General features: G+C 43.2%; 1 protein-coding gene across 2 annotated transcripts in view; it reads right to left on the reverse strand.

Annotated features, from left to right (window-relative positions):
* Positions 1–18,994, reverse strand: part of Sel1l3 (SEL1L family member 3) — a 116,116-nt gene that overhangs the window by 10,607 nt on the left and 86,515 nt on the right. For both annotated transcript variants that reach the window (XM_008837338.3, XM_029565540.1), the window contains 4 exons: positions 16,106–16,189; positions 6,325–6,415; positions 6,107–6,191; positions 4,242–4,351 (listed from right to left, as the gene is read on the reverse strand). In XM_008837338.3, coding sequence (XP_008835560.1) covers positions 4,242–4,351; positions 6,107–6,191; positions 6,325–6,415; positions 16,106–16,189 — 370 coding nt within the window. The remainder of the gene's footprint in view (positions 1–4,241; positions 4,352–6,106; positions 6,192–6,324; positions 6,416–16,105; positions 16,190–18,994) is intronic.

An 18,994-nucleotide genomic window follows, 5' to 3' on the forward strand; every position in this document is an offset into this window, starting at 1 on the left:
TCTTCTGTGCCTGCTTTTGACCCTGAGAACAGGAGCTACCTATTGCACTGTGTGGGTCCAATAACAGAATGCCATTTGAGAGCCTGACCATGGAGGTATGTCTCAGGACAGACACCATCATACTAGCATGAGAAATGGCCCCTCCAGCATGAGGGCATGTGAGCTGACCAGGATGCTCCCCAAAAGTGAAGTGGTACTTACCCCTGGAGATTCACAAAGGAAAATGGGTACTGTCTTTTAAAGAACTCATGGTTGCCGGGCGTGGTGGCACACACCTTTAATCCCAGCACTTGGGAGGCAGAGGCAGGCGGATTTCCGTGAGTTCAAGGCCAGCCTTGTCTACATAGTGAGTTCCAGGCCAGTTGAGGCTAGAGGGAGACACTGTCTCAAAAAAAAAAAAAAAAATTAAAATCCTCCAGCCTTACCTGCAGATACTGTGTTTTCAGGGATCGGTAATCCTTGGGGTTCAAACCTAAGGGTAAAGAAAGGTCAGTTGAGGTCACCTGAAGTGCACAGCAAACCACTCAAGCAACATTTTTTTTTCAAATTTATTTGATGTGCATGAACTCATGGTCATGTTTTAATAGCTCACATCCTCCCTCAACCTTGACTTCCACCTTCTTTTGAAGACTTGCTGTATGTGGGGCAGTATTCTGCTTCATGGGCATAACAAAGAACCAGTATTGGTACTAGTGTCTTTATTTTGCCGATTGAGAAACTGAAGCACAGAGCAGTTAAGGAATGTGCCCAAGGTTACCCAGCTGGAAAGTGGCAGAGCTGGGATTCACATGTAAGCAGGCAGGGTCCAGAGTCTCCACACAACCTCCGCCATGCTGCCCAAAAGTCTTTCAGTAGAGCAGGAATTATCCTTAAGACACATGTATACACATGTACACATGCACACACGCAGCGGCAGAACATAGAATATTCCTCTTCCTTTTGAAGGAAAGGCAAAGAGAAAAACTTTATAAAATGGTAAAGATTTTCATCACTGGGAAAATAGGATCAAAAGAAGTGGGTAGATGGGTGATGGGGATGTCTGTACGCAGCACAATGGCTTAAAGTTCATTATCAAGTAGGCAAATGGATAAAGAACTAATTATGACTTGAATAAAAAAAAGTATCAAATCTCTGACAGGTAAACAGGCAAAGAAGAATACAGGAGTCACATGAAGAATGAAGATGACTGAATCATCGAGAAGCATAGATCAAAGTATTTCTCCTTACTAGTAACTGCATAAAAGCAATAAGAACATATCAGCCCACAGTTACTCAGTTAGCAGAATTAAATCATTGTATTGACAAGGCTTCTGTTCTCCTTTTCCTCTGCTCACTGAGACAATGACTGGAAAATTCTCCCAGAAAATGGAACGGCAATACACTGTCACATAGTCGTAAACCTATTGAGAGTCTGACTCAGTAATACGTCCTCTCAGAAAACAACCGAAGTATTTGAATAAGGAGGAAAGAAGGAAATGCTGAAGTGTTAATTACAGCACAAGGGGAAACACTCTCCAGATCCTCCCTCGGAGACTATAAATCCTGCAAAGTTCAAAAGAGTGGTTATTTCACTCTATGTTTGCACCCTGAACGCTGTCTATGACACAGTAGGACTGGATAAACACATGTTGAATCAATAAGTAAGTTGGCAAACAAAAGAATAAGCATTCGTGGATGCCTCCGATGAAAGGGACTATGTACTAAAATGTGCACAGTGTTCCACTTGAGTGAGAAGACAGGTTTTCAAGGTGGCATGCACACTGGGGCTGACGTTACAGACAGAAGCTCGTGGGCAGGGACTGGAATGGAATATGAAAGCATTAGGAAGAGGTGAAAAGCCCTGAGCTGGAGAGATGGTTCAGTGGGTAAATTGCTTGCCTCTAAGCCCAATGACCTGAGTTCAATTCCTAGGATCACATGGTGGAAGAGAGAACCGACTCTCACAAGTGAGTTGTCCTCTGACCTCCACATGTATGCTGAGGCACTCACACATCCTCCCAAAAAATAGATGTGTTAAAAAGGAGGAGGAGGAGGAGGAAGAGGAGGAGGAGGAGAAAGAGGATGAGGCCCTGCCATGGAATCATAGATACATTGTTTTTATAACATCATTTTTTTAAATAAATAAATAACAAAAATTAAAAACCAAATTATTCGGGCCTCATTTTAAATGATAGCAGACATCCAAGGGAGATGATTTCTTCAGCAAATCACTTTAGCAGCAACTCTACTTCATTCTAGGAGAATTAACAATAGGGTAGATCATGTTCATTGAGTTTACTTGGCATTGGGTTCAGAGATTTATACCAAGCATCGCCTTCAATTTACACGTCCCATGGCAGATTGGCTCTGGCTGACAACTGAGAAAACACAGACATGGGGATTTAGTGATGTGTCATGTATAAGAAGCTGTGAATGGGAGAGACATGGGATTTTAACTCAGGTATACAACGCTACTGATGTAATTCCTCCACGAAACAAGCAAAGGCTGAGGTAGGGGTGAGACTCCAACTTTGCTCTGTGATCAGATTCCAGAGTTCAATGCTAGCCACTCACTGAGGAGGTAACAACTGTTCCAACCTCCATCATGAAAAAGAACCTGAGATCCTCTCACAGTTCAAAGGAAACCATGAGGGTTGCAGGAAGACTTAACATTAGAACATGATGCAAGTAATTGTTGCAGATGAAATCTACAAAATTTCCTGGGAAAACTTTTGCAAAGAAGCAAAATATTTGCATAGTTTCAAACTACCTCCACTAGATATATAAAATGGAAAGATACCAACTTTATAGAAACCACCCATGAATGTGAAATGTCTCCCCATAGACTCACATGTTTGAACACTTGGTCCCCAGCTACTTGGTGGCATTGTTTGGAAGGTTATAGAACCTATAGGAAGTGGAACTTCACTGGAGGAAGTGGCCACTGGGAGTGGGACTTGCTACTCTACAGCCCGAGGCACTTTCTGTTCACTCTCTGCTTCCTGAGTGTGGGATGCACTGTGACCAGCCACTTTCCTGCTTCCCCAGCATGCCTCCCCTACCTACTGCCATGTCTTCCCAGCCATGATAGACTGTATGTATCCCTCCAGAACTGTGAGCCCAAACAAACTGCCTTTCCTTTAAGTTGTTTTTGTTAGGGTATTTTATTACAGCAACAGAAAAGTAACTAATACATGGCCTTCACCAGATAACTAAAATAAGCCCACCAGTGATTTGACAGTCCTACCTCATGTATCCCATCTAGGATGTACATCACTTCTGTAATACCATCACCTTCCCTTTGAGGCAGGGTCTCCCTGTGTAGCCTAGAATGGTCTGAAACTCACAATTCCCCGGCCTCTGCCTCTTAAGCACTGAGATTATAGGTATACACCACTATGCTCAGTACATTCATAGTATTCTTATCTCAAATACATAGCCTGAATGTATTCATGCAAGAACAAAAGACAGACTCAAATAGAGGGATGTTCTACAAAACACCTCATCAGTATTCCTTAGAAATTCAAGGTCATGAAGATGAAGAATGACTGAGGAACTGTCACAGACTGGAGAAGTCTGGAAAGAAAGATGAGCACTGAATATCATGTGGGATTCTAGAACAGAAGAGAAGAACTTGTGGAATAACTGGTGGAATCCAAATAAAGTCTCAAGTGTAGGTAATGCTACTGCCCAGTGTTAACTCCTTCATGGTATGTGGTTGTAGACGAGATTAATGTTCGAAGAAGCTAAGTGAACTCTCTGGGTTCTTTTTACAACTTTTCTGTAAGCCTGAAATTATTGCCAAATAAATATCTGAAAAGGTCACTGAGGATCAAGTCTTGACACTCAAGTCTTGGCTCAAGTGTATGTGCAAACTGCTTCCTCCTGTGGCCACAGCTCCAGGCCCTTGAGTCTCTACCTTGTGCGTTAGTTTCTCAGGATCTGACAGGAATACCTTTAGGTCATAGGTTTCCACCAACGACCCAGACTTGGGCTTTGTTTACTCTCAGTTATTTGGCCTTGAACAATTCATTGCCTTTGGTGTGTCTCTGGGTAGAAAGTGAGTATGAAAATTCTGGCCGTGGGGAATTGGTGCAAGAATGGTGTGGGAATAGTCAGTGCTCGGTCAAGGTGGGCCACAGGGCTCTTTCCCTCCCAGAACCATCAGAACGTATGTGGCCATGAAGGACAGTGATGGTGAGCCATGCTGCTGAAGCTGCAAGAGAGGCAGTCAGTCCCTGGGCCTCAGCTCGAGTGCTTACCTGAGAGTCTCCATCCAGGGCTGCTTGGGCATACATCTGTACAGACAGCTCAAGGTCTTGGGACTGGTTTTGGTGGCCATAGTAATAAAGGTCTCCCATCTTCAAATATGCTGCATAATACAAAATGTATATCCACTTGCTAAGGGCTTTCATATCCAGGGATGCTTTAAAAATATCTTATTTATTATTTTATGTGTATGAATGCATTTTCCTGCATGTATGTAAGTGCACCTGTGTAGGAGAGGCATCAGATTCCCTGGAACTGGAGTTATGGATGATTGTGAGCCACCATGTGAGCACTTGCCAGTGCTCTTAATCACTGAGCCACCTCTCCAGCCCCTCCAGGGGTACTTTAACCTGCAGTCCATTGGTGGTACAGCCACAAATGGGCTTATTTTGCATGACCTTGTGTTGCCATGATGTCTACAAAGTTCATACTTAAGAACCATGGAACTAAGTCACATCCCTTTCCAAAAAAGAAAAACAAAAAGAAAAGAAAAGTCCTCCCTCATGATATTTTATGTAAGTTTATGATTTGGGCTGTATTTGTTGCTATCTTGCTATCTTGGGCCACATGTGACCCATGGGCCATGGGTCGAAAGACCAACATGCTAAGTCACTGGCCACTCTTTGGAGTGTTTCCTATTACAGTATGTTTATAGAACATCTTTGTTTTCGTGGGTGGGTGGAAGGCTTTAGGCCCAGGGCACTTCCATCTCTGGATACGGCTTGTTTCCCTGGTCAGCTTGTTTCCCTGATCAGCTCCGCTTGAGAGAATCTCTCTCCATGGGCATACAGCCCATCAGTTGAAGCTGTCCCTGGCTCTATGTCACGGCAGCAGTATGGCTGCCTGTCCTTCATGTGTCCTGCATCTTTCTAACTTTGTTTCCCCCATGTATTTAATTTACAGTTTAGCTATTAGTCAACGTTCAATCAGACAAAGAGAATCCATTTCTGGTGGCTGCACAGAGGGCTTTCACCATGGGGAAATGGGTGCTAGTGTTAAAAGCTAAATGGAGTGCAAAGAGATGGCTCAGTGGTTAAGAGCACTGGCTTCTCTTGCAGAAAACCTGAGTTCAAATCCCAGCATCCACATGGTGGTTAACAACCATTTATAACTCCAGTTCCAGGGGATCCAATGTTCTCTTCTGACCTATGTAGGCACCACATGACACAGGCGCATTTACATACATACAGGCATAACACTCATACACATAAAAATAAAATAAAATAAAGTAAATCAGAGTATAAATGGAAAACAGTAAACAGCGCAGGGGTCAGCATTAAGGAAGAGAATGTCATGCTTAGAGTTGGGGAGTGTGGTATCAGAGGATGGATGGGATACTGCCTGGGCCTCTTGGTCCCATGAGAATTGAAGCCAAAGGGGGACAGAGTTCAATATAGGGGCGGGAACATGAAGGGCTGCTGCCAGAAGTTAGGTGCAAAGGGAGAAGGGAGGTATACCAGAGCGCCTCTCTTCTTCCCACAATGCAATCTTCCATTGGCTGAAGTCCATCTGAATCCCCTGGGCAGAGGAGTCTGGGTACTGTAGTTACTGGAGGCTAGCCCCTATGCAAAGAACAGAACCCAGGGACCAGAAGCCCATCTGAGAGCACAAAGACTAATGACCACCCAGGAAATCACACTGGGGTTGCTTTGGCTTGGAAGAAGTAGTTGGGTTTGGGAGGAGAAGTGTATGGCAGAAACTGACAGCTGTTTAGCAGTGCCCGTAATAGCAGACATTTCCACTTTCTTCCCTAAATGTTTAGAAATATCACACTCCATACCAAGCGGTTAGATGGTCCCTGTTACTAAAGATTAAAACCTCCAGTGCTTCAGTTTAGTTCCCGTTTTTCTATACATACCAAATGAAGGAGCATCGATTTGAAAAACAGAGAAATTATAGTATCTCCAAACACAATTAACATCTAAGTATCTCCCGGCCAGGTCCTAGGAGAGAAAGGAAGAGAAAGTTAATTCATTAATATTTCGGCCCAGTGACTAATTTTGTCCTGGTAAAACGCGCAATTCATTATCCTTAACCTTAGAGCTTCTAGAACTAGGAAAAGAATACATTACTTACCGGCCGCTCTTCACAGATGTGTGCTAAATTTGTCTGTGACACTTCAATTCCAGTTTCTGCTGCTAAAACATAATACAGCAAAGCTTCATGCCTAAAAATAGATGATTAATAATAAATTTCATATACTGGCTCTTGCTAATACTCAGAGGGCTTTATAGTCAAACATAAGAGGACACAAAATAAGCAGTTTTTTAAAACCACAAAATCATGAGTTTTTTTTTTTTCTTTAAATAAATACTGTTGTTAAAAATACTGCTTGCACTGATTTATTTTCTATCTTAAAAGCGGAAGGCACCCATAAGGCCGACTGGGAGCTAGTTGGTACAACAGCTCCCTCTACTGGCTAAATAGCATGTGGCACACCGGCTGGGAACTGCAGGTTTTGGGTTCTTGAATCCCTTCCTTTGCTTAGAGGAATTAAGCAAAACTGGCATTAAGAAAAACCCCAGAGCCTTCCAGCCCTGTATTTCATGAAAGGCTTTCTAGGGCTTAGGGTTCTGAACAAGGTTAATTAAAGCGGGTCTTTTGTCAAGCATTAGAAGTTTGGCAAAGGGAGACGCAGTCTACAAGGGCTAGAATAGCAGCGGCCAAAACACAACACAAATGTGGGACATTGCTCAGGATTTCTGTATGGACTCACAACAGGGCCTAAGTCTGTGGAGATGGTCCTACATCCACTAGTTGTGGGAGGGGCCGATAAACACACTGGTTCTGGAGGACACAACAATCACACCAATACAAGAAGTATTAGGAATGTGTACACAAACTGGGCATGGTGGCACACGCTTTAATCCCAGCGCTCAAGAGGCAGAGGTGGGTAGATCTGGGAGATCGAGGCTCCAGCCTGGTCTACTAAGCGAGTTCCAGGCCAGTTGGGACTACAGGGAAACCCTCCCCGCACCTGCAGTAAAAGAATGTGCATACCATACTTTCTACTATTTTTACTTGTGGACTTTATTCTACAGGGGAAATCCAAGATATGTGCAGAAAGATTGTTGCTGAGGAGTTTGTGGGAGAACTGTTCATATGAACAAGAAAAAATCCTGGAAACAAACATCTGAAAACCACCTACTCGTGCGAGGACCCCCACGGTACTGTTGCTTTTAGATGTGGCAATTACCTCAATAGGCCTTAACACAAATGACAGAATGTATGAATTGCAGTGGGGGGCCTAAGGGAGGTGCCAGTGGGGACAGGGGTATAAAGATGATTAAGGCTGATTGAGATGTTCTGTATGAAATACACAAAAATTTAATAAAAACAATAATTTTTTTTGGTCTTTTTTAGACAGGGTCTCCCTGTAGCCCCAGCTGTCCTGGAACTCACTATGTAGACCAGGCTGGCCTTGAACTGACAGAGATCCGCCTGCCTCTGCCTCCCGAGTGCTGGGATTAAAGGCGTACGCCTGATGTCATAAACTGGTGTGGTGGTGCATGCCTATAATCCCAGGACCCAGATGGTGGGAGCAGGAGGATTTGGAGTTCAAGGTCATTCTTGGCTATATGGTGTGCTGGAGGCCAACCTGGTATACAGGAGACCCTGTTTTAAAAACAAACAAACAAAATGGGGCCCTGGGACATAGCTCAATTGGTAGAGTGTTTACCTAGCATGCACAAAGCCTTGGGTTAATCCCCAGCACCCTACAGAGATGGGTATGTTGGTACATGCCTGCAATACCAGCACTCAGGAGGTGGAGATGGGAACATCAAGAATTTAAGGTTATCCTCAGCTATACAGAGTCTGAGCTAGCCTGAGCTACATGGACCCTGCGTCAAAAAGTAAAGTTCTGATACTACGATTTCTGTTTTCTTCTTTTTAATTATGTTTCCTTAATTTTCTGTATATACCCCAGTTTATGAGTAAAAAATTCTTTTAACCAAAAGTAATTGTTTCCAAAGCCTGTTTTTCACTTTAAGCAGCTGGCATTGGTAATAATTTCTTCATTTTAGATCTACCTAGGAACTGATTTAGGGAAGGGTGGGGAGTGTGTGGGTGAGATACCACCAGGTAAACAGTCTCTTACAAGCAGTTTTGACTAGACCATGTTTTGGAGACAAAGAGGTGGTTGGGGGACCAAATTAGTGCAGTCAGACCTTCAGTCAGATGCGCTACTGGCCACGGACCACGTGGCTATGGAGGGAGACAATTCCTAGCCTGTGACATACCCAAGGCAGCAGACCCTTTAATGGTGACTCATGCTAAGGAGAGCTTATGTCATCTTAGCAGTGTCATCTGCAAAGACAAGTCAGATAACAAACCCTCAGATTGCAGCAGCAAATACCACACAGCCTGCAACAACATTGTCTGGGTACTAGACTCAGTGCAGATGAGATCCCAGACAGGGCATGCCAGTGCAATGGAGCCCAGCATAAAATCTCCACTCTCCGTTGTTCTACAGTAAGGTTCTTTCCTACACTCTTGTCTCTCTCTCCACCCACCCCAACCCCTATCCATTTTGAGACAGGATCTCATACATCCCACACTGATCTGAACTTGCTACGTAGCAGATGATATTAACCTGGAACTTCTGATCCTCCTATTTCCAGCTCCTGAGTACTGGGATTACAGGCATGTACTACCACATCTGATGCTGGGAATGGATTGCAGGCATGTACCATGACATCTGATGCTGATTCATGAACCCAGGGCTTTATGAATGCTAGGCAAGCACTCTATTAACTGAGTCATACCCCCAGCCTTAAGGTTTGTTCAGACCCACTTGGATTGTACCGATGCCTCAGCCTCCACCAAAAATGCATGAAGGAAGGGCCATGGTGTTGATTTGCAACCCAAAGTCACAATCTGGGCCATAAAGGGATGGACTGTGGCTCAGATCATTAAAATAGAACACAGTGAGTTTTTCTTGGGCAGAAAAATAAGTTGGTTGGCACTGAGACCTGAAGAGTGGGACATGGGCATGAAGCTGACATTCTTTTTAAGAACACTAGAAGTGAGCTTAGAGTGACAATGTCTCATCTCTCAAGTTACCTTGGTGGTGGACGAGGGAAGGGAGACTTCTGTTGTCCAACTGTTACATAAACCAGGAGGAAATTTTACAGGATTCTGAATCATTTCCATCAAGGAAGAATATAAATCCATCAGAATGAGATGTCTAAAAGCATCTATGTCAATAGAAGTACTCAACAGAATCCACCCCCGTCTTCCATCTGGCAGAATCAATCACTCAATGCCTGTGTGGCTGATGTCAGCATGTTTCATACTGAGTCGTGAGGTCTACAGGGGGTGAGACCAAACTTCCCTGCTTATTGAAACTTTTGAGGGACTGGGGAGATGGCTCAGTGGATAAAGTGCTTGCTGTGTACGCATGAGGACCTGAATTCAGATCTCTACATCTAATAAAAAGCCAGGCATGACAGCATGTGTCTGTAACCTCCCTCTGGTGAAGGTGATGATGGGAATACAGGAGCTTGCTAGTCAGTGAGACTAGCTAGAGTGGTAAGCTCTAGGTTCAATGAGACCCTGTCAAAAAGAAAACAATGTGGAAAGCAATAGAGGAAGAAACCCGATGTCCACCTCTGGCCTCCACACATGCACACATACACACATACACATACACACACACACACACACTCACACACACACCACCAATCCACAAACACACATACACTTCATTTCACGTACACACACCCCCGACACACACAACAACCCACAAACACTTTACACCTTATTTCACATACACATATACCCCCACACCAACCCACAAACACACATACACTTCATTTTACACACAAACACACATATACACAAACACACATATATCACACTTTGCATACAAAATTTTGAGACATAGATCCTCTCACATGTAATCTCCCAACATTCACTTAACTGTCTCAGCAGAAACCATGTGAAAGTATTAATCACAGTTATTTCTACACTTATACTCTGGAACAAACATTCATTTAGTATTTGCCCATCATAGGAAGTCCAAAGACAGGCTTCAAAGCTCTCTTGTTTGCGGCTACAGAGATGGCTCAGTGGTTAAGAGCACTGGCTGCTTTTGCAGAGGACCTGGGTTTGATTCTCAGCACCCACATCATGGCCAACAGTCACCTGTGGCTCCAGTTCCAGGGGAACTGATGCCTTCTTATGGCCTCTGTGGGCATTGCACACATGTGGTGCACTTACATACATGCAGGCAAAACACTCATACACATAATTTTTTTTTTTTTAAAGGTCTCCTGTTCTTCCGTGAAGTCCCTTGAGGTTGAAGAGGTGACCAGTGTTCCCGTGCACTGAAGCAAAACTGTCCCAACAGTCACTGTGGCAAAGAGTGGGAACCAACACAGACAAGGAGGGACTCACAGAAGACAGGTTGGGACACATCTGCCACCCTCTCATTTCAAACCTGGCATAGAACTTTCTAGCACTTTTCGGCTGCTACATCTTCATAATAACTTCTTTGGCCACTTGCTGTGATTTGTGAGTTTAAGTACCTCTGAGCAGTTTCTCAAACAATTATATCATCTCTTCTGTGCTCTTTTCTGATAGTGCCTGGAGCAGCTCAGACAGGAAAGGTAGAAACAATACAACCATCTCTTCGGTTGTCTATGGAATTCATCGCTCCATTATAAAAAGGTGACTCCTTCAACTGCAACTTCACATGCTTCCTTGTCTTGCCACAAGCACACTGTATGCTGACTGAGCTCTGGGGTTAAGTATTTGGGGGTATGTTGAAGACAGAGGGCAGAAACACACAGCCCGAAGATAAAACCCATACGGCTAAGGCAGAGAAATGAAACATGACGGCTGGCCCTTCCTTGCTCATTCCTTCTGGTGTCCAAGGACCGCCTCGGGCATGACAACATTATCTTTGGCATTATGCCAATGCAGCAAAAAGCCCCTTTCTCAATCACGGTCCTCTCTTAAACAATCCCACATAAATCTTGGAACAACAGAGGAAAGCACCAGCGCATCAAACTGACACAAGTAATTTGGAATAACGTCCAGAATAAATTCACTTGCACAAAAAAATGAAAAGGAGGGATGGGCTGGGGACATTGATGGATGCTCTGGTTCTATTACAGCAAAATAGAAGGAATGAGAGAAGTCACATCACAGTGCTGGGAGGCCAGCATGTATCTATTTCCTGTTTACCTCCTGGGGACAGCTAGGAGGCTGAGAGAGCAGGAAACCTTAGAAGCACTTTGCTCCAAATATATTTTGACAAAGATCTTCCCACTGTGATGGATATAAGATGATTTTTCCTGTCAGACTGAGATCTCAAATCCAGACTGAGACTCAGCTTCAACCACACTTAACATCAGTATGGAGCCTGGGAAGGCTGAGGGGGAATAGAGAGATATAAATGACAGGCAGGACAGCAAATGAAAACCATTTTGGAAGACAATGGGCACTGTCTTGTAAGGTTGAACAGGTAACAGGTGCCTATGCTGTGACCCAGAGTGTCACTCGCAAATTTATATTCTACAGAAACTCTTCCTGTGTGTGCCAGGAGAGCCATAACAAATGTTCAAAGACACACAGGGCTTAAAAACAGCAACAAAAGGAAAACAGTGCAAACGTACATTAGCATGAGAACCGTGACGTGCGATAGCAGGGGAATGCATTACAGTGTACGCAGACGTGCAGGCATCAGATGCATGAATCCCACAAATGTGTTGGGTTGAAAAAGCAGTTGAAGAATTACATATACAATGATTCCAATAATATAAAGGTCAGAAATGAGCCAAAGTAAACCCACTGCATAGGAGCATATCCATAGATAGAAAAATTATAAAACAAGCAAGAGGTAGATGCCTAAGATGTTTCTGGGTGGGGGGTACTTCTGGGTGGTGGTGGGGCACGGCTGGAATTCAATCTGGGAGGGACTGTGAGAGTTTCAGCAGCACTGCTGATGTTCACTGGTTGCCCCTGCCTCACACTCCTTCTTCTCTTCCTTGCTCCCCTCCCTCCCTTTCTCTTTCTCTCCTTTTTCCTCCCTTTCTTCCCTTCCTTCTCCCTTCCCTCCCTCCCTCCCTCTCTCCCTTCCTTCCTCCCTTCCTTTCTTTTTTCTTTCTATTTTTCTTGATAAAAGGTTTCACTAAGTTGCTTGAGCTAGCCTGGAAATGACTGTTGGCCTCAAACATGAGATCTCCCTGCCCCTGCCACCCCCCGACCCCCACCCGCGGCCTGTGCTGGAATTACAACCCTGTGCCACCCACCCGCGGCCTGTGCTGGAATTACAACCCTGTACCACCACACCTTCTTCTTGAGTAGGGTGGAAGGTTGGTGAATTTATTGCTGTGCATTGGAGCTTATATGCGTATTGCATGCTGTTTTATATGCCCACTCAACTGGTTCAAGCCATATCTTACTTTCAAATGCCCAGCTCCTTTAACTTGGACTCTGAACTAGCCCTTTCTGGTCTTGTCACCTAGTAAGTAAAATTTAAATGAAAACTGTATAATTTGCCATTCAAAATTCTATCAAGTGGCATTTCTTGGCTTGAAAATTTCTAGAGTTACCCTAAACTCTGTTCCCTGCATGGCTAAGTGGGAATTCTTACCCATCCTTTAAGGAAGCATCATTCCTAACTCCATTGGCTGTCTCGGGCCTCCCAAGCCAGGTAGCATCTTTTCCTCCTCCAAATTCCCAAAGTCAATGCCCTTGAGTTACGATCGTTCATCTATTTGCCTTGGTTAATTCATTTAGTAGTTTCTGATTGTGATATAGGCTCTGACAATTGACAAGCGCAATCAGCCCATGGAAGGACAAAGTGGGGACTCCTGGGTAGAGGAAATGGCAAGCACAGAGCTCAGAGTCAGGCTGAATGTGGGCCATATGAGAACCAAGTGTGGAAGCGGAGGAGCAGCACATAGTCCCCAAGTGTGTCTTATGCTACCCTTGCGGCCTGTGGCAAGCTGCCCTGTATCTAAGCACTCACATAAATCTGAACAGAATCAGAAGCACACATACAATGCCACTCAGGTTCTCTTCCTGACACCCAAAGGTGTGTGTTGGAAAACACATTCTATGGCTGAGTTCTTCTAACTCAGGTATAGTAAGTTTTTAAATGTGTAGAGCCCAAGTGCTTTGTGAGGTTTAATTAAAAAACAGGCAGGTAAACAAAGCTATTAACAAATACTCTGGGGAAATACCGTTGTCTGACATCTGAGGACCTGTCTGCATTGCCTGGGTGTGTTTACAGGTCTGTTTCTTGTTGTTGAAAACACTACATGAAAAAACTTTGATAACTAAATGATCAGTTCACCTTAAGAAACTTAGGGGAGCAGAGACTGGAGGTTGGGAGAGAAGGAGTTAAAGTCAGATTTGAGAGGAATTGTTAGTTATTTAGTTACTTAGTTGAGATAGGGTCTTGCTATGTGGCCTTGGCTAGCCTGGAACTCACTATGTAGCCTTAGCTGGCCTGCAATTCACTATGTAGACCTGGCCTGCCTGGAACTCACTACGTAGACCTGGCTGGCCTGGAACTCACTATGAAGTCCCCGGCTGGCCTGGAACTTACTATGCAGACGTGGCTGGCCTTAAACCCTCAAAGATCTGCCTGCCTTTCCCTGCTTGCTCTGAGATTACCATGCCTAACTGACATTGGGATTTGAGGAAGCCTAATAAAATACATTCCTGTTTTCTTTAATCATGTTCTGAATATTTGAAGATTTACAACTAAGTCAGAAAGCTTGTTTCTATACATACGTCTTTATTTTGTGGTGCTGAGATCAAATCCATGGGTCTTACTTATGTTAAGCAGACACTTTACCACTTTACATCCCTAGCTCAATGCCAGGTTTTTTAGTAATGAAACTAATACTGAGGGAGGGGGGCAGTTTATATCTGCTATCAAATAAGATTTCAAACATAGAACTAGAGGTCATACCCACTGAGCACTGGAATCCTACAATATCTGCTCTCTCTTTCCTCATTCTTCCCCCAACATGCACAGATTGGAGATAAACAGAATTCATGTTTCTGATGGGCAGCTTCTTCCCATAAGGAAGAGAATATAGTGGATCAGGGCCAGTTTATGCTTTCCCATCCTACCAAGCTATTAGGTCATGTAATCTTTTCTGGGGAAAGCCAAACAGGTGAAAGAGTCAGGTGTGTTATACTAGTAAAACTGCCTCCAGAAGAAAGACCATATCAGGAATGGTCAGAAACATTTCTCTCACATCCCCAGCCACCTGCCTCAACACATACATGTATGTGTGAATGCGCATGTGTGTGCATGTGCTCACTCTCCATGTGCAAAAGCTCCGTGTTTAAAGTAATACAGTAAATATGTGTGGTGGTTTTAAAGAGAAATGTCCCCCATGGGCTCCAAGTATTTAAATAGTTTGTCTCCAATTGGGAAGTTAGGAGGTGTAGCCTTGCTGGAGGGAGCACATCATTGGGGGTGGACTTTGAGTGTTCACCACTTTTCCCCAATCTTGGTTGCTTGCTCTGCCTCCTGTACAAGCTTGAGGAGGTGAGCTGGCCTGGAACTCACTATGTAGACCCAGCTAGCCTGGATCTTGCTGTTATCTTCCTGCCTCAGTCTCCTGAGCGTTAGAATTACAGGCATATACCACCATACCCAGCCCTGGGTTTGAGAATCTTATAAACTAAAGTCCACTCGGCACTTGGGAAACAAGTTAACAGCATGGAAACAGCAAGGTACGTCTACAGTTGGGGATAATCACTTCATTTAAAGGGATTTTTTCCTGATTGTGCAAAGTGAAGCCACAGATGATGGGGTTCCATAGGGTGATAAGATAAACATTTACATTTGGGGCTTTTTTTCAGGGCTCATTTCCCTGCTTTGATTTAAAATTCTTGCTCACTGAGACGTGATCTGTTGATTTCAAGCACCACTTTGGACCAAAAGGGAAACGGCATTGTTTTGGACTTACCTTTTTATTTTTAATTAAGGTTCATATCAGAGTGTGATCTATTCTAGGTCTCCTCTAATGTCTTTGAGGCAGTGGACCGAGGGGATTTCTGCTGATTTGCATATCCATTTTAGTTATTATGGAAATACCCAGATCATTTAGGCAATAAACCAGCCAAGAAAATGTGGCCCAAGGGAAAATAAGATGGAGGACTAGACTCAACAGAAGAAAACAAAATGGGAAAAGAAGGCAGGTAGCACCTGAGAGTGTCAGCAGATTTATAAGATCACCCAGCAGGGACATGCTTTCTCAATCCTCATGCACATTTGGTCTCTTAGAGGACAGGATGGGATAGCTACAGAAGGTAGGGAAGGGGGCATCTAGTTGTGACACTGAATGCCAGTGAGTAACATCCAGCAATCCCGGGCTCCTGGTGACAGTAGGTATAGTCAGCTCTCTATAAAGGAGGTGGCCAGAGCCTCACCTTACACATACTGGTCTCTCTTCTTCCCACCAATGCAATGGAAATTTAGACTTTGTGTGGCCTGGCAGGGTATGAGGTGTGTACGTGTGTGTGTGTGTGTGTGTGTGTGTGTGTGACCCAAGATCTTATGCATTGTCTCCAACTCTAGAGTCAAGAAAAGCAGGCTTAAAGGAAAGAGATGTCAGTGTATGTGTGTGTCTCTCAATCCGATGAATGTGGACACTACCCCCCTAGAGAACTAAATTTTGTGTATAATTAAACACGGAAATGCAATGTTTTCCAATCAACAGCCAATCAGTCTGTGATACTCTGAATATCATTACTGGGAGGCTGTGATTTCCCTGCAAATTGATTTTCAGTTGCATTTTAAGATTCCATCTCCTAAGACTATGTTGACAGATTGAAAGTTAAGGATTGAGAAAGTCTGCTCTGCTGTGGGTCCCAAGCTTACCAGGAACCCTCCAGGTAGGCGTTGAGGCCTTTTCGAATCACGTGACCCAAGTACCCATTTTTCTCAGCTACATGCTTTGCCCATCTGGAAAAGAAAAGAAAGAGAAGAGAAAAATATGCATGCTACGGCAAAGGAAATAATCACCTTTCTTCATAAGATCTCCATAAATCCCACTTGGGGAGTATTTGCTTGTTAGAGTTTTTATAATAAAAGCCACAAAGCAGAACTGAATGTTAAGAAGGTATAGAAAGTGCATTTTGAGAGCTTTTGATTCAGCGCTCTTATTTGTAAGTGATTAGTAGTAGTCTCTTATGGAAACACAGCCATGTAACCTACATAATAAGTAATTCTACTAATGTGGAAAAATACTCCACCCAGAGGTTTATTACTATTCCTATTAAACTAAGTTTGCAGGAGTTAGTAGTCCAGCTCAGTGGTACGACACTGGCCTAGCATATGTGAAGCCCTAGGTTCAATTCCCAGTACCACAAAAATAAACAATTCATTTACTGATTTATGATAACGGCTTCTTTGTTTTCAAACTGTTCCCCAATGCATCTTGTGAGGTTTATCAATAATGAATTAGTGTGTTTCAATCTTTAGGTTTAAATTACTAATTAAATTACTAAAAGAATTGCATAAAATTCATAGCTACAAGCTAATAAAAGGGGAAATGGAATAACTTTTTCAAAAATATTTGATTAATATAAATGAATGATAAGAAAAGAGAAAAATAGGATGTGAAACAAACCAGATGGAGCAAATAGGAAATAATAAAATAGTCGATTTAAAATCCAAGCATATCTATAATTGCGCTAAATGTAAACGGGCTATGTCAATCAAAACTAAATGATCAGACTATATAATTTATATACAGAGCTGAATTATAGGCTGCTCATAACAGATATACATTAAATTGAAGGACATAAAAGGAATGAAAGCAAAAGATTAAGGCAAAGTCTATTGGATAAAGAGGACACCATCAAATGATAAGAGTCAGGAAGAAAAAAGAATTACAAATATATATGACTAAACTACATAAACTCAAGATATACAGCACAGAATTGACAGAACTATAGAGGTAAGTCTACACACACATACTGAGTTCTAACACGTCTTTCCAAAAATGATTTAAATGGCAGAATAAGAAAAGTCAGAGAGAACACAGATGATTTGAACAATGTAAACAACAAATGATATAATTGTAAATGCAGACATTGTGTCCAACAAATTTAGAAGACACTCTTTTTTAGGATAGCAGAAACTGTCTACCCAAACTGATCACATGCTGGTCATCAAGAACGCTTTAGCAAGTTTCAAAGGACTGAGGCCACTCAGAATATGTTCTCTAATTATTAAGAAGCCAGAAATCAAAAACAAAAAAGTAGTAAGAAAATCTCTAAAGCACGAATATTCACCATAAATTCCCTACAAAACAATGAAAAGAAGCTTCAAGTTGGCCTACGTTTTATCACTGAGTTCAGATCAGGATAGATTTGATTCCAAATGTGTTATGAAAACAACCTTTACAGCCAGGCTATAAGTACAATGTGGCCAAAAGCCATATGCAATAATATTTTCTCTTTTTTTGTTAGAGTTAGATATTTTAACTTTTTGGGTTGCAGTTGGTCTCTCTTGTGTATTTTTCTTTGTTTTGCAACCCTTTAAAAATGAAGAATGCAGTGGCTGGAGAGATGGCTCAGAGGTTAAGAACACTAACTGTTCTTGAAGAAGACCCTGATTCGAATCCTAGCACCCACATGGCAACTAACAACTGTCTCTAACTCCAGTTCCAGGGTATCTGATGAACTCTTCTGACCTCCACAGGCATTGCACGACATAAGTGCACTTATATACATGTAATGCAATACACACATACACATAAAATAAAAATAATAAATTAAAAAATTGCAGCTGGGAATGGTGTCACACGCCTTTAATCCCAGCACTCAGGAGGCAGAGGAGACCCTGTCTCAAAAAGACCCCCCCCCCGAAAAAAAATTAAGAATGCTCTTCAGGTCATGTAACAAGCACTGAACCACATTTCATCTGTGGGCCACAGTGGGCCAGCTTTTGTAAAACGTTTTAGATATGTGCCTCCAGTGATCACCAGTCTTCAGGAAGCTACTGCAGGACATGCTCCAACATAACACTGTATAGACCGAGGGAAGGCAGGGTACAGTAGGGGGACCAGAACTTGTGGGGGGAACCGCACAACGAGACAAAGTCAATCTCAGGATGACAACACTGTCCTAAAAAAGCTTCCAGGAGAAATACTGCTGAGATTAACTTACTAGAACACCTGACATGTCTGAGCATACTGAGAGGAGATTCGGGTGACAGAAGGAGAAGGTGATAGAATATGGAAAACGTAAGTCTTGTCACTAAAAACGAATTTTTCAATAGAAAATGGTACAAGAAAGAAAAGGTTGTCATGGTACACTGCGGTCCGTCTGTGACCGGCATTCGGCGGTTCTGATAATTCAACCCTGGTACTGTTCTAACCAAGACAACAAATTCATTGGGAAGATGTGAGTAGACAGGAAGCCCAAGTGTGCCAGGTCCTGGGAGATGGCAGAGGGAAAGAGAATGTCTTCATTCTTCTGGGGAGCATCTGATGACAACGCCTGTGACAAGCATATGAAAGACAGTGGTAAGAGCATGCTGCCTAGAGAGACAGAGGGGCATGATGCCTAGAGACAGAGGGGCATGATGCCTAGAGAGACAGAGGGGCATAATGCCTGGAGAGACAGAGGGGCATGATGCCTGGAGAGACAGAGGGGCATGATGCCTGGAGAGACAGAGGGGCATGCTGCCTAGAGAGACAGAGGGGCATGCTGCCTAGAGAGACAGAGGGGCATGATGCCTAGAGAGGGAGAGGGGCATGAT

This window comes from Nannospalax galili, unplaced genomic scaffold (genome assembly GCF_000622305.1).
Source record: "Nannospalax galili isolate Female #2095 unplaced genomic scaffold, S.galili_v1.0 scaffold777, whole genome shotgun sequence".
In the NCBI taxonomy this organism is placed as follows: domain Eukaryota; kingdom Metazoa; phylum Chordata; class Mammalia; order Rodentia; family Spalacidae; genus Nannospalax; species Nannospalax galili.